Source organism: Suricata suricatta, chromosome 3 (genome assembly GCF_006229205.1).
Source record: "Suricata suricatta isolate VVHF042 chromosome 3, meerkat_22Aug2017_6uvM2_HiC, whole genome shotgun sequence".
NCBI lineage: Eukaryota > Metazoa > Chordata > Mammalia > Carnivora > Herpestidae > Suricata > Suricata suricatta.
In genome coordinates, this window is record NC_043702.1 from 140,438,652 (window position 1) to 140,452,221 (window position 13,570).

Here is a 13,570-nt window from a genome sequence, read left to right on the forward strand (position 1 = left end):
TTATTTCAAATACTCAATTAACTGCATTTTTCAGTGGGTTAATCACAGATCTTTGTTGGGGGAAAAAAAACTTCCAAAATGTTAAATATATTCTTGCAAAATATCACACCAGAGAAGAAGGTACGGCTACATTTTAAATGAGGGAAAACAGAAACTCAGATGAACCTTCTACACAGCATTTATTTTTAGAAAAAGAGAAAGACCTGAGGCGGCTGTATTAACTTGATATTTAAAATAAAAGATCCTAAGAAAGAGAAAAAACAATCAAGGATATAGAGATTAGAGAAGAGGTGACAGAAACATTAGTTTCTAGGGAAGAATCCGGGAATGAGGTTCATCTGATGAGCGTGAAGACAAAGCCATTTAAAATGACAATAAAAGGCAACAAATCTTATTCCTAACAAACACAGGAATGAAATATGCCACCACCTACAGCTGTTACTAAAAAACTTACCTACAGGTCAGTCTAATTTCATGGAGAATACTGACAGAGATAGATTTGGCAAATACCTCCTCAGACTCTCTCTTTGCCTTATATTTATCACTGTAAAGACAGTTCACAGGGAAATATTTGAATAATAATCCAAAGTGATTCTCAGGAATCATAAAACCAACATAATAGAATTTATTATACTAAGGAACGCTTTGAAAAAGTTATGGTGAATGTGAATGTACAGGAACTCATAATTAAATATTACTTTTAATGTTTTCATTAAATATTTTTCTTTTTAAGGAAGCAAAATAAAAGATTAGTACCACTAATCCTAGTCTTAACCTTGCTCTTATTTATCACTTTTACACGTAAATGTAATCTATGGACGCTGAAACATTGCTAATCAGTAATTCTGTATCATGAGCTCAATATTCTACACCAAGGTAACTCAGACAGAATTTCCTGGGAAGCTTAATAAAATACAGATTCATAGGTTCCACTCCAGACCAAATGAAACAAAAGTCTCTGGAGGTGGGCTTTGGAATACAAATTAAGCTCTCCAAATAATTCTTGAAAACACTATAGTTTGGGACACACTATAGTTGTTTCTAATTTTGTCCTTGGAGAGAATATATTCCTTGACGGGAATCTAATCTGTGTTTATTCTTTAAGATCCAACTAAAGGGTAACCTTCTCCAGGAAGATTTTTCTGATCCCATGTTTACTCCTCTACTAAGTGTGTATCATTCTGTGACTATCTTCCCACCTTAGGGTGCCAGCTCTGTGAGGGCAGACACTATCTAATATACTATCTCTGCATCAGTAGCACTTAGTACACTATACATAGTAGGTGCTCTTACAAACATACATAAAATAAAGGAATAAATAAATCCATGCATTCCATAAGATTCATAAAAATCTTAGACCTATATGACAGTATTATTGATTTCTTCTGCAGGAAATTTAGTTCGATTCAATATTTATTATGTGCCTACTATGAGCAAGGGGCACATAAAGATAATAAGACAAGGCATTAACTCATATTAAGGGAGTACGAAAAACATATAACAAAATAAGCTGTAATCCGGTTAAACCTTAATACCTTGTATGTAAGAAACATAAATAAATTACAGTGGGAGCACACAGGAAGGCAGAGGTCATTCCTCCCACCTCTGATATGGGCCAGACACCTGCTACAGGACACAGGACATCTACTTCATGGGATAGAAAGGGGATCATATACAATTAAAGCATCTTGGATTCCCAAAACTGGACAAGGAGCAGAACAAATTGATTAACATACTTTCAGAATATAATTATAGGCTAAATTTTGGAGTAAATCTCCAAGTCTCTGGAAATCAAAGTCATCTACAAACTATTACACAGATGTACCATTTATATCTTGAGAAGAAAAAAAAATCTGATCTTCTTTTCTTATCTTGTATTTTCCTTTTTCCAAGTTCTTTTTTCCCTTCTTTTTCCAGTTTTGCCATTCCATTAAGGTGGGTGGCATTATTGATAAACATAACATTGTCCTGTTTTTCTTATGACTAGTAAGAAGGGATGCAATTGCAGTATATGTACTATAGGTTTTAGAGTAATTTACAGCTGAATTTGAATCCCTGATCTACTATTTACTTACTGGATGACTGTGGGCAAATCTGCTTAACCTCCTATGCTGCAGTTTCTTCATCTATAAGCTGTGAAAATATTACCTAGTTCATAGCATTGTTGTGAGAATCAAACAAAATAATAAATCATTATACTAGATCTAATGAATTATAGAAGTTGCCATCCTCTTATGATACATTTTGGTGGGCACAGATAATGTTTTAAAGTTAATTAGAAAAATGTTTCATAATGTATTTAACTTTCTGCTCAACACGGAGTTTGGCTGGTGATGATCATGATGGCTACCTCCAGGCAGGCCATGGGTGAAGTGGGAATGGTGAGTGGGAAAAAAAAAACACAAGAAATAAAAGCTTTTGGATAATAATTATCAGTGTGAAATAATGTAGTAACTATCCATGAGAAAATCTCTATGAATTGACCATCTAGTCCATGTGGGCAAAGGACAATTTTATGGAGTGGATTTGTGTCATTTCTATTCACACCTGCAAAAATCTGTTGATGGCTGCTTTTCTTCATATAAAATTTATACCTTTGAATAGCCTCTCAGTTCACTTGAGAAGCTATGATAGCATTTGGTTTCCATCGTCACCTTAAAGAACACCCTTAATTCTCTGACCTTTTCCCCTACTGGTGCTATCTTCCTGTGCAATCATTGATTATGCTTCTGATTCACTTGATAAATAAATGAAAATAATAATGTGGTATTGAGAAAATGACTTAGCATGTAGCCCTGGTCGTCTGCACTAGACTGGATGAAACCACCCTACCAGACCCCACACCTAAGCATGTATATGCTAATCAAGGTAGCTTAGATAGATGTTTTCTTAATTGGTTTTTCTTTTTTAAATTGTGGCCCAATTTATTATTTTTGTCACTAAACACAACATGATTGAGAATTCACTGAATGCAATAAGATGGTCAGGTGGACTTCGCACAAAATGTGGATACAGAAGACACAAGTTTACAGAAGAAAGCCCCTGAAAGGTAAGACAATATTATACTAAACAAAGTTTTTACAGATCTGAAATACACTTTGTTTTCTGGGCAGTAATACACAACTACATTTTGCAGCTCATAAAGGAGACAGATAAAGCCTGTAATTCTGGGTTCAGATGCTCTCATGGATGCCAGTCAATTGCCATATTTGGACTATCTCATTTTATTATAAAACTAAGGGGGTTTTAAGGAACCGTAGGAAAGTGGGTTGTCTTTCTCACAAGTTCCTGAGACAACACCAGTGGGCCCCTACTCGCTGTAAATCGCTGAGATATGAGTTTGCTTTTACGCTTCCATGCAAATCTAAGTGCACAAAAGAACAGTAGTACTGTCTTGTACATTAGATTCAGTAGAGTGAAGTGGGTCTCTCGAGACCTATTTAATCCTTTTCTAAAATAATAGACAAATTTTGGGGAGTAATTACTCTAAGTTGTGTCAATCCACAAGATACAAAGATGTATATTTTGCTGTGTGTGGAGAAGAATGGCAGCAAATAGCACCCAAACCCAAATATAATTTCTAGTAAATACAGAGAGGAGAAAAATAACCCATAAACTTGATAAATGGTTTTCTAATTAGTCATCTGAAAAAGCGAGGGCACCTTCACTTTTTCGTGTGTGTGTGTGTGTGTGTGTGTATATGGATACACCTGCACAGAATTCATGATCCTTGAGGACTTGGCAGCTAGGGTGGAGGTAGGGTCCTTCGTGAAAAGTTTTTAATTGGTGACTAATTTTTAAGTCATATTGGATTTGCTATCTACACCACAGGACCCCATAAAGATAGATCAAAGCACACACACAATTCTGGACAGAGTCTGCAGAAAGACAGATTTAGCAAATAACAGCTAGTTAGGTCTTTTCATCACTGAAGGAGAAAGCACCACACTGGTCTCGTAATGTGTTTGATTATTGATTAGGCTTTGTTACAGCTACAAATATGACTCCTTTCATTAGGAAGATCCCAGTTCTTAGCAACACAATCCACTGTTGCAAAGCCAGAAGAGATCCTAGCAGCATCGAATGCTTAAATCCAGTTTCCCAGGAAGGTTTACGTTCCCCACCCCCACCCCACCTTTAAATCTCTTTCTACTGTCGTTGAAAATAGGTATGCAAGAGATTTTACCACGTTGATGCACATTCTCTCTAACTTTATAACTATAAAAAATCCTGGAAAATGCTCATTAGTGTTAACAATACAAGAATGGATTTTTCCCTTGTATTTAACTCTGTAACCTACATTCTTAAACCTCATGTTGCCCAATAGCATTTGTATTTTATCTTCTAATTCGTGTTATGAATGCATAGAGCTGCCATTTTTTAAACTAAAAAGTCTTAGGAGTTCACCGTCTTTTTGGATTTCTTTTAAGGCCTTTTCAGTAGAGCCAAGCTGATGTAATAATGTCTATGCATGGTTTTGTTATTGTGGTAATAATGGGTCCTAGCTTACCATAATGTATAGTATTTAGTTGGGACTAGGAACATTGGTATACTGTTTTATAGTAATTGGTAGTGTGTTTTTGTCTAGTTTAATTAGAAATTAGAAAGAAATAAAATATTTTTCATATATACAAAACATTCTATTTAACAAAGTATATGCATAAAATTATATACTGGGTAAGAAGCAAAATTAAAAAGAAAACAGCTTATAATATTCCTGATTAATAAGAGTTCCTAAATATAAAAACAATAAATGGAAATGCCTTGCCATTTAAAAAAATTAGCACTTTATACAACTTTTACATACTTCAGAGGAAATAAAGATCTTGTGACACTGTTCTGAGGAATCTTTACATTTATAAAAATCGAAGGCCTAGTTTTGCAAATACAACGTTCAAGCTGTATGAGCAAATTTAACTTACATGAAAGGCACAGGATGACATCACGTTGAAGAACGTATCTGTAAATTTCGTAAAATCTAGTCACAAGTCACTAGAAATTTTGTAAGGAATCTCAGAACTGTTTTTAACATGATGTTCTGATTCAAACTGAGAACTGGAGAGTCTTTATATCACAAGTACAAATTCAAGAGTGAAGAGGATCGAGAGAACAGTTTATTTGAATGCTACCTGCTTTTATGCAGTGTTGGCTACGAAGTTCTCAGAGCAGATAATTAAAATTAAAATTCTCTTGAACTTGAATGTTTTCAATTTTCAACAGCATATCTACTATATTTTTTTTAGTTTGTAAAAAATGTATTTTCACATTACTACAATTTTAGAGAGTCAGTCGTGGAAAGAAATGTTAAAGTCCTGCTCTATTAGCTTCCTACATTGGAATACAGGAATACAGGAAGTGCTTTCAACAGAAAGTTACATAGTTCTACAGGACAACCTGTCTAAACGACTTGCGAGGGACCAGTATATGGACTGGGTCTCTTTGGATCAGGCAAAAGCAGAGGCAAATGAAGAAATGAGCTTTATGTTTTAAAGTGACATATAAAAAAAATTCCTTTATGAAAATGAAGACTTGCTTGCACTGAGGATTCAGTGCTATTGAGAAGAACTTGAGGCACAATGAAACTAAGTGCACAAAGAGAAAATATCTGAGATGAAACCATTTTCTTTGTAATTGAAACCCTTCGCCATTAGACATGCCTCATGACAGAGCCGGAGACGTACTTTTGCAGATTAAAGAACATAACCAACACCAGGGACGAGCCAATCAAAATACGTGTTTCCTGGTTAGCATTTTGGGGGTGGGGGGGCACTAAAACAGTGTTGCAACTAAAGATTCTGATTTAAAAAATCACTTATAATTTTGATTTTTCATGAAAGTGCTGGCTTTTTGCTAAAGTGAAATTAACTTCAAACCAAAAGTATGTTCTTAAAGCTCTGGAGGACTGTTAACTGTGATGATTTAAGTTTCTCATTTCCCAAACAAGCTCTACCAGAGACACATCTTGTCTTCCTTTATGTGAGGATTAGAAGCTCTTTCCACAGAATACAAAGCATCCTGGGAGAAGGTAGAGGACGACGCTCTTCTAATGGTGACTAGGTAAAACCAGTAATGCTGCAATCAGAATAATGCTGTCTTGGATTGTAATTGCTCGTTTATCCTATTCATCATGACTCTAGTAACGCATGCCATCTACACACTTGCTGTCCCTTCGACTCCTTCATTTCAGTCCAGTGATTGAGCTCCTCTTCTCCGGAGCTGTTCAGACCTAAAGAGATCCAGCCTATCATCTCTTTCCTTTTCATGCTGCGTTTGTTATACACAGACAGTATGAGTGTCACATCAGAAAGTTGAAATAGGGCCACTTGAAAAACAAATGTTTCCTTGTATACTGGATTGGGCTGCCCTCTGCGGATGGATGTCTTGCATTTGGACATCTCTTGACCCATGGAATTCAGGAGAGTTAATTTAACATACGTATCTAAGGAAAAAAACAACAACATACCACAGATATCATTTGAAACAAACTCCAAACACCTTTCTTGTGACATCTGCTGAGAACATTAAGTATTTATACTTTATAAGGATATGGTGTATACCATGTTTAATGGAAATTCAACTGATTCTATTTTGATGTAGATGCTTATTAAATGTGGCAAGTGGTGAGAATGCTAGGTCGGCAGAAAATCTTTTGTGGGTCATAATATCTTAACCTCACTATTTCTATGTTATAGTTAGAATTTAAAGGTATACCTCATAATCCTTCCTCCGCCCCCCCCCCCCCCCCCCCCCCCCCCCCCCCCCCCCCCCCCCCCCCCCCCCCCCCCCCCCCCCCCCCGACCTTGACCTCCCACTACCACCCTGCCCCACCCCATCCCCATTTAGCTTCACTAAGCAGGACATCATAGCATTAATAAACACTTAGCAAGCTCAATTAGCCACAACACTGTAAAGCATTCCACTGTGTTTTCAGAGAATAAGAATAAACAAACAAACAGAAATGAAGGCAAATGGTAAGGAGGAAAGAAGACAAGAATGCAAAGATGACATCAAAACAGCTTAGGATGAAGTGTTAAAAAAATCTCTGCATGGATGTGGTTTTTAAATATACTTTTAAAACCTTTAAGAGGGCCAAAAATGAAGCCAAATATATTAAGGGTTCAAAGTTTAGCAAATCAAGTAAAACTTTCTCCTGGTTTCATGCAAGAGTACATTTAATGTGCTTTTTGGATTGTTAAAATAAATACTACAGGGATTCTTTTCTGGCATAATTAAAGGTGAAATTTAAAGTATGGTATTCTTAGCTATTTTCATGAATTAGAAAAAAAACTGATGTGATGTTTTGTGTACAAAGTGAAACGTAACAGTTCATTGCCTGGTGATTTGGGAGATAAACCCTCTCTTCAAACAACTGTGTTTTCAAGTGTGTGAGACTCATGCAAACGACCTTCAGCATGGTGATCCATCATGTGTACTTTGCATCCAAATTTCAATTAATTTTAATGAAAATTGCAATATTTCTCACGAAATATCTATTGTATGAATCAAAATACAACGAATGAAAAATAAAACCTTTAATTTGAAAAGTTTTGCTTATTTTATACATGCTCTGAATACCATCATCCATAATCAGAGATAAATTCTAAGTTAGTTTTATTGAAAGTACCACAGATAATAAATGTGCATTTTGTTTTGGAAACCAACATGGTGGACAGCTTCACTGCTGGCAAGTTTCAGGGTATTTTGTTTTTGCATGAAAAGACAACATCCAATTAGCCTCTACAGGAACTCACCTCGGATAATATAAACCTGTCCACCTATCAAGTGTTTTAGACAACAGAACAGTCCATCTGACAACAGGGGGTGGAAAGCAGTAAAAGAAATAATGACCAGATGTCAATTGTTGGGTGAAAGAGGGTCAAAGGTTAGAATTAAAGAGGAAACACTGTTCACTGGGGTGGAAGAACACAAAACTTCAGCATTTTACTTCAGGTAGAGGGCTGAACAAAAGGGTTGCTGGGTAAATTTCATGGAATGAGAATTTTTAAGGTCACTGTGTAATCTTAAACAAAAATTACACTGTCTTAAAGGGGGACACCTGTATAATGATATTTTCTTGGTCTAAAGCACATTGAACATAGAATCATGCAAATTATCAGACTATAAAAGACTGAATAAAAGTCATTATAGAATTATCATTATGCTAAGTTTTAAAGTCTATCCATGCAATATTAAATATTCCAAATACTTCTATTACTTTCAACGTGATATAAAATTAAGATAAACAAAATAAAATAGAACTATCAAAACTTTTGCTCGTGGATGTTCCCATGTTTCTTTGGATTATTCAGCCAATAACACAGTTCAAGGCCTACCACCAGGTATATACAAAGCGTCACCATCTTATATAACGTATACAGTACAAGGCAAACTGATACATTTTGCTTTATAAATACTCCACTTCTTACAGTTGATTTTAATGTTGACATATTTACCTACTGGCTGCTTCTCACCTAACACCATTCACCACCCTGATATTGAAGATCTAATTCTAAAATAGAATTGTTCTATTTTAAATTGTTCTAACTTACCCTTACCTACTCTAAGTTGTGGATGCGTTGTGACTTCTCACCCTGTTTATTACCCACCCCTACTCTCTTCATTTTAGTTCTGGTTAGTGTTTCTCTGTTTCTATCAGAGTGGGTACAGTAAGGACAGAAAGGTAAGCATATCATTCCACTTCTGCTATTTTTGAGTATTTCAAACTAAATATTTGTCAAAAAACAAACTGTTAGCTAAAGCACAAATGTATCAATGTAAATTGATAGCTCTTGGCCAGATGTAACCCCACATACTATTTTGTTTATCTGTTACAGTGTTCCAAAGTTTTGAATTTGAATGTCTAGAGGCAGGGCACACATGCTTGCATCTGGCACACACCTTACCACACTCCGTATCTCTCCCCTGCAAAGTTTGTTCACTTAAGTTACTTTCCCAGGCCAGGCCACACCAGTTTGCATTCTAAGTATGTATCAATAAAGATAACCCTGGTCACACTTCCAAAGCTGTTTATTCTAGTAATTGCCTTTTTCCTCCCTCTGAATTGGGGGACAATAATAATTCCATCTTTCTTTGATGAACCTTCATGTGACTTCAGTCTTAGATAACCCTGTGAAAGACACAACCTTTGTTTCATATATGAGGAAACAGACTGAGGTGAGTTCGGTTACTCATCCAAGGGTAGAAATAGAAACATAATTTTGGCCTTCTGACTTTTAATTCAGGAATAGATACATTCTATGATGTCTGTAGGAAACAAGGTTTCAAATATACTTAGGGAACCAAATATATTTTTACGACTTTTCACTTTAATTGAAAAGACAATGTTTAGGACATTGAGAGGTACAGTTAATTTAGTTCAAGGGTGGAAAAATTTTCCTTTCTTCAATAATTATTTCACACTTGTAGTAAAAGATGGCTTCAAGCAAGTTTGTGAGAAATCTTCAAGCAAATTTAAGGTGGCCGTTACTAGTTAAGATCTCCTTTCAACTTTTTGGGTTAGGGCACTAACATCTTTAATTTTAGAGAAGTATAAAGAAGCCGCTACATTCCTAGCTTATCTCTACAGACACGGACAAACAGTTATGGAGGTAGACAGAGTGACAATCTCTCTGTGCTCCCAGAATCGCACCCATGCCCGCGAGCAGGAAGAGAGATGGGGGGAGGGGGGGAGTGAGAGGCCCACGGACCAGAGCAACGTACTCTCCTTTCCAAGTGTGTAGGGGAAAGATTCTGTTTGTCCTGGTAAAGGCAAAGCCGTGCCATTTAAGAAAAGACTCTGCTGGCAGTACTGACTTATAATATTTAAGGAGGAGAACTGAAGACGCAGTTTCTTCTTAAATTATCATAAGGGAGAAAAGAGAAAAGAATATAGAAGTATAAACATTAGTTCATAGTACTGCATGTAGACAGAAAACACAACATCAATCTTCCGTTGACAACAAAGCCATACGTATTCCTGATTAAGTCTCTGGAATATTATTAACGTTAAAAAAAACTGTAACTTTTTCCAGCACTGGAAGATAATGGCTATGTTAGGGATAATTTATTCGGCAGGCACTATGAAAAATTAAAAGTCTTGTCTCCTTACAATTAATATTTTGAATTTCAAATTTTTCTACTTCCCAAATGATTGGAAATAGAAAGCATGAAACAGATTAGGTGATGCTTATTACACCATTTCATTTTGATCGGTTAAGACTAAATGATAGGATTGAGGCCCCTAACACTGAGAGTCCCAAAGTGCAGAAAACATAATAATTAAAAAAAATTTTTTTTTCACTCACTGGGCGGTCTGTTTGCTGCCAAGTGTTTGAAGTGGCTGCCTTTGATCACTTCCGCTGCTAGTCTTCCAGTCGTGGCGCTATAAAGCAGGCCAATGAGGATTTCTGGAACCGAGCCGTGTTCAAGAGACTGGCATGAGGATGTACTTTCACTACAGGACATTTCTGACATGCTCATTTGGGAGTCACAGCCCTGTAATCAAGATTGAAATCTTTATAGTATTTTGTAAAAAAAAAAAAAAAAAAAAGATATATTAAGAGATACATTGTAAACGCTACATTATCACAATTTGGGTAAATCACAATAAAGACAAGAGCTGCGAGCAAAATCCCCAAAACATTAGATTAGAATGTTGTTCTAGCATATTTTAGTCTCTGGATCTCTTTTCATTATGCAGCAGGCAAAGAAATAATAGGACATGAGAAGGTTTCATAAATCCCTACATATTTATATACAACTCTGAGAGGATGAATTTCTTAAGCTCATGGGTGTCAATGAACTATTTTCAGAATGTGAAAAATTGTTGTTTAAAGCCTTACTAACCTTAAAGACTGACACAGACTTAGACTCGATTACATTAAGTATAAATGTCTTTACTGTGTCTTTAATGACACAGATTGGTAAACTTTGATTAAATAAACAAGACAAAAGGTCTGCTACTAATAAGTCAATATGTAAAACATTGAGATACAGAAAGTTGAAAAGAAAAGGATGGAAAGTTACTTATCATGCAAATAATAACCAAGCGAAAACTGGTGTAGATAGGTGAGTATAAATCAAGGTTAGCTTTAAGGCAATAACAACTGCTAGAGATGAAGAGATAAACGCAATTTGAACTTTACCAGGAAGATAACTCCAAATTTGCATGCACTTGGTAACAGGCGCTTAAGATACAGAAAGCAGAAATTTGCCAGAACTAACCAATGGGGATAACTTGAACATAATTCATTCAGCAACCGATTAAACAGATAGACAAATAAATATAGTAAAAATGCAGAAGATTTGAATATCACAATAAGCAAAACTGACCTAATGGTAATCTGTAGAACACTATACCCACAACTATAAATATACTTTTCTCAAGTATGCAGTGGTATTTTTACAAACCTAATTACAAAAATAAAGCAAAGAGCAAAGGTTTTTAAATGGCAGAACTTTCAGTATATAGGTCTTTTAATCAGCTAGAAATCAAAACTATCTTCTAATAAAGAGAAAAAAGTACCCTATATATTTGGAAATAGCCCAGGTAACTAAATGATACTGAAAACAAGTAAAAAGAGTAATAAAAATAGATAAATATTGGAGAGTCCAACTTAAGAAGAAAGAGAGAAGGCACAAAAACAGGAATGAAAAAGGAGACATCACCACATTTGCTACAGATGACAAAAACATAAAAGGATAGTAAAAAAATTTTCTTCCAACAAATTTGAAATTCTGATGAAACGAACAGCTTCCTAGAAAACTACAACTAACCAAAATGCACACAAGATGAAATAGAATATCTAGATAGTGTTACTGACAAAATTGAATTTATAATTAAAAACCTTTCAAAACAAACAAAATACAAAACTAAGAAACTTTGGGTAGATGGCTTCACTGGTGAATTCTAATTAATACTGCTAATCTTATGAAAAACTCTTCCAGATAGGGAAAAGAGGAAACACTCCCCAGTTTTTACTTTAAGAATCTAGCAAAACCTTAAAATCAAAGCCTGACGGGGACATTATTAAAAAAAAAATTACAGGATTTTCTTATTCATGAACTTTGATTCCAAACCCTAGATAAACAATTGGCAGACCAGATCTAGCAACATATAATATCATACTTAATAGAAAAAATTTTGAATGTTTGTTCCCCCTTTGAAATTGGGGATGTGACAATAATGCCAACTACTACCACTTATAGTTACTATCACAGTGGAGATTCCACTCAGTGGAAAGAAAAGAAAAGAAGAGAAAAGAAAAGAAGAGGAAAAATAAAAGAGGAAATGAAGCAAAAGGAAACAAGAAAAAGGAAAGAAAAGCTATGGAAGAAAGATTTGGAGGGGAGGAGACAAAAGTCCTTACGTGCTGATTATGTAACTATGTATACCTGAAATCTAGAGAAGTCCACAGATGAATTACAATTGCATGCAAAGGTAAAAACTGTAAATCCACACATTGCTATATACCAACAAAAATTGAAAATAAAATTTATTCAAAAATAGCATTTGCCAGAGCATAAGATATAAAATATCTAGGAATAGATGTACAAATGATATGTGAGGCCTCTACGTAGAAAACCATGAATACTACAGAGGCAAACTGAGAAGTGTGCCATAGATATACTACATTAATGTATCAGAAAGCCCTATTTTGTTCTATTCTCTCCAGATTGCTCTCTACATTAAATGGAGTAACAGTTAAGATCTCAATAGGTTTCTTTGCAGAGCTTGAGAAGCTAATCCTAGAGAGCTCATGGTATATATATACAATGCAGGATTATTCAGCCTTAAAAAAGGAGATCCTGCCATTATGTGAGAACCTGGATGAACCTGGAGGACATTAACGCTGAGTGAAATAAGCCAGGCACAGACAGACATTGCAGGTTTCCATGTATATGATATACCTAAAACAATCACACTCACAGAAGCAGAGAGCAGAGTGCTGGTTGCGGAAGGGTGGGGGTGGGGAATGAAGAGTTGCTGCTGGATGAGTATAAAGTTATAGTTATGCGAGAGGAAGAAGTGCTAGAAGTCTGCTGTACAATGTAGTGCCAACAGTCAATCATACTCTATTGTATACTTACACCTTTGTTAAAGGGTGGACATCATGTTAATTGTTCTTATCAAAAAATAATATAATGAAATGAAATAAAAATACATAGTAGAATGCCCTGTTCTACTGAGTATCTACTATCAAAATTTATTATAAAGTTACATTATTTAAGACAGTGTGACAAAAACAATGTACAATAGACCATCAGAATAGAAAGTGCACAAATTAACCTAGGCATATACTTTCCCCTACCCTGGGATCATGAATATAATCCTGTCTATGTAGACACTTAATTTACAACAAGAGTGGATCATCTTTTTAACGAATAGTGCTAAGACAATTGGTTATCCAACCAGAAATAAATGAAAATTAACCCCTTCCTCAAAGTATACCAAAGTCACTTCTGAATCTAAATGTAAAAAAACAAAATGATAGAGGTGCCTGGGTGGGTCAGTCAGTTAAGCCCCTGACTCTTGATTTTGGCTCAGGTCATGATCTCACAGTTTGTGGGA

The 13,570-nt window shown here is 35.4% G+C and overlaps 1 protein-coding gene across 2 annotated transcripts in view; it reads right to left on the bottom strand.

The window, feature by feature from the left end:
* Positions 1–5,231: 5,231 nt before the first annotated feature.
* The window catches only part of SYT14 (synaptotagmin 14), a 141,486-nt gene continuing 133,147 nt past the window's right edge, over positions 5,232–13,570 (bottom strand). The window contains exons 5-7 of one of the 2 annotated variants that reach the window (XM_029935339.1): positions 10,305–10,494; positions 7,752–7,808; positions 5,232–6,439 (exon numbers count right to left, since the gene is read on the bottom strand). In XM_029935339.1, the coding sequence (XP_029791199.1) occupies positions 6,126–6,439; positions 7,752–7,808; positions 10,305–10,494 (561 nt within the window). In that variant the 3' untranslated portion in view covers positions 5,232–6,125. The remainder of the gene's footprint in view (positions 6,440–7,751; positions 7,809–10,304; positions 10,495–13,570) is intronic. The other variant, XM_029935340.1, reaches the window with a different exon arrangement.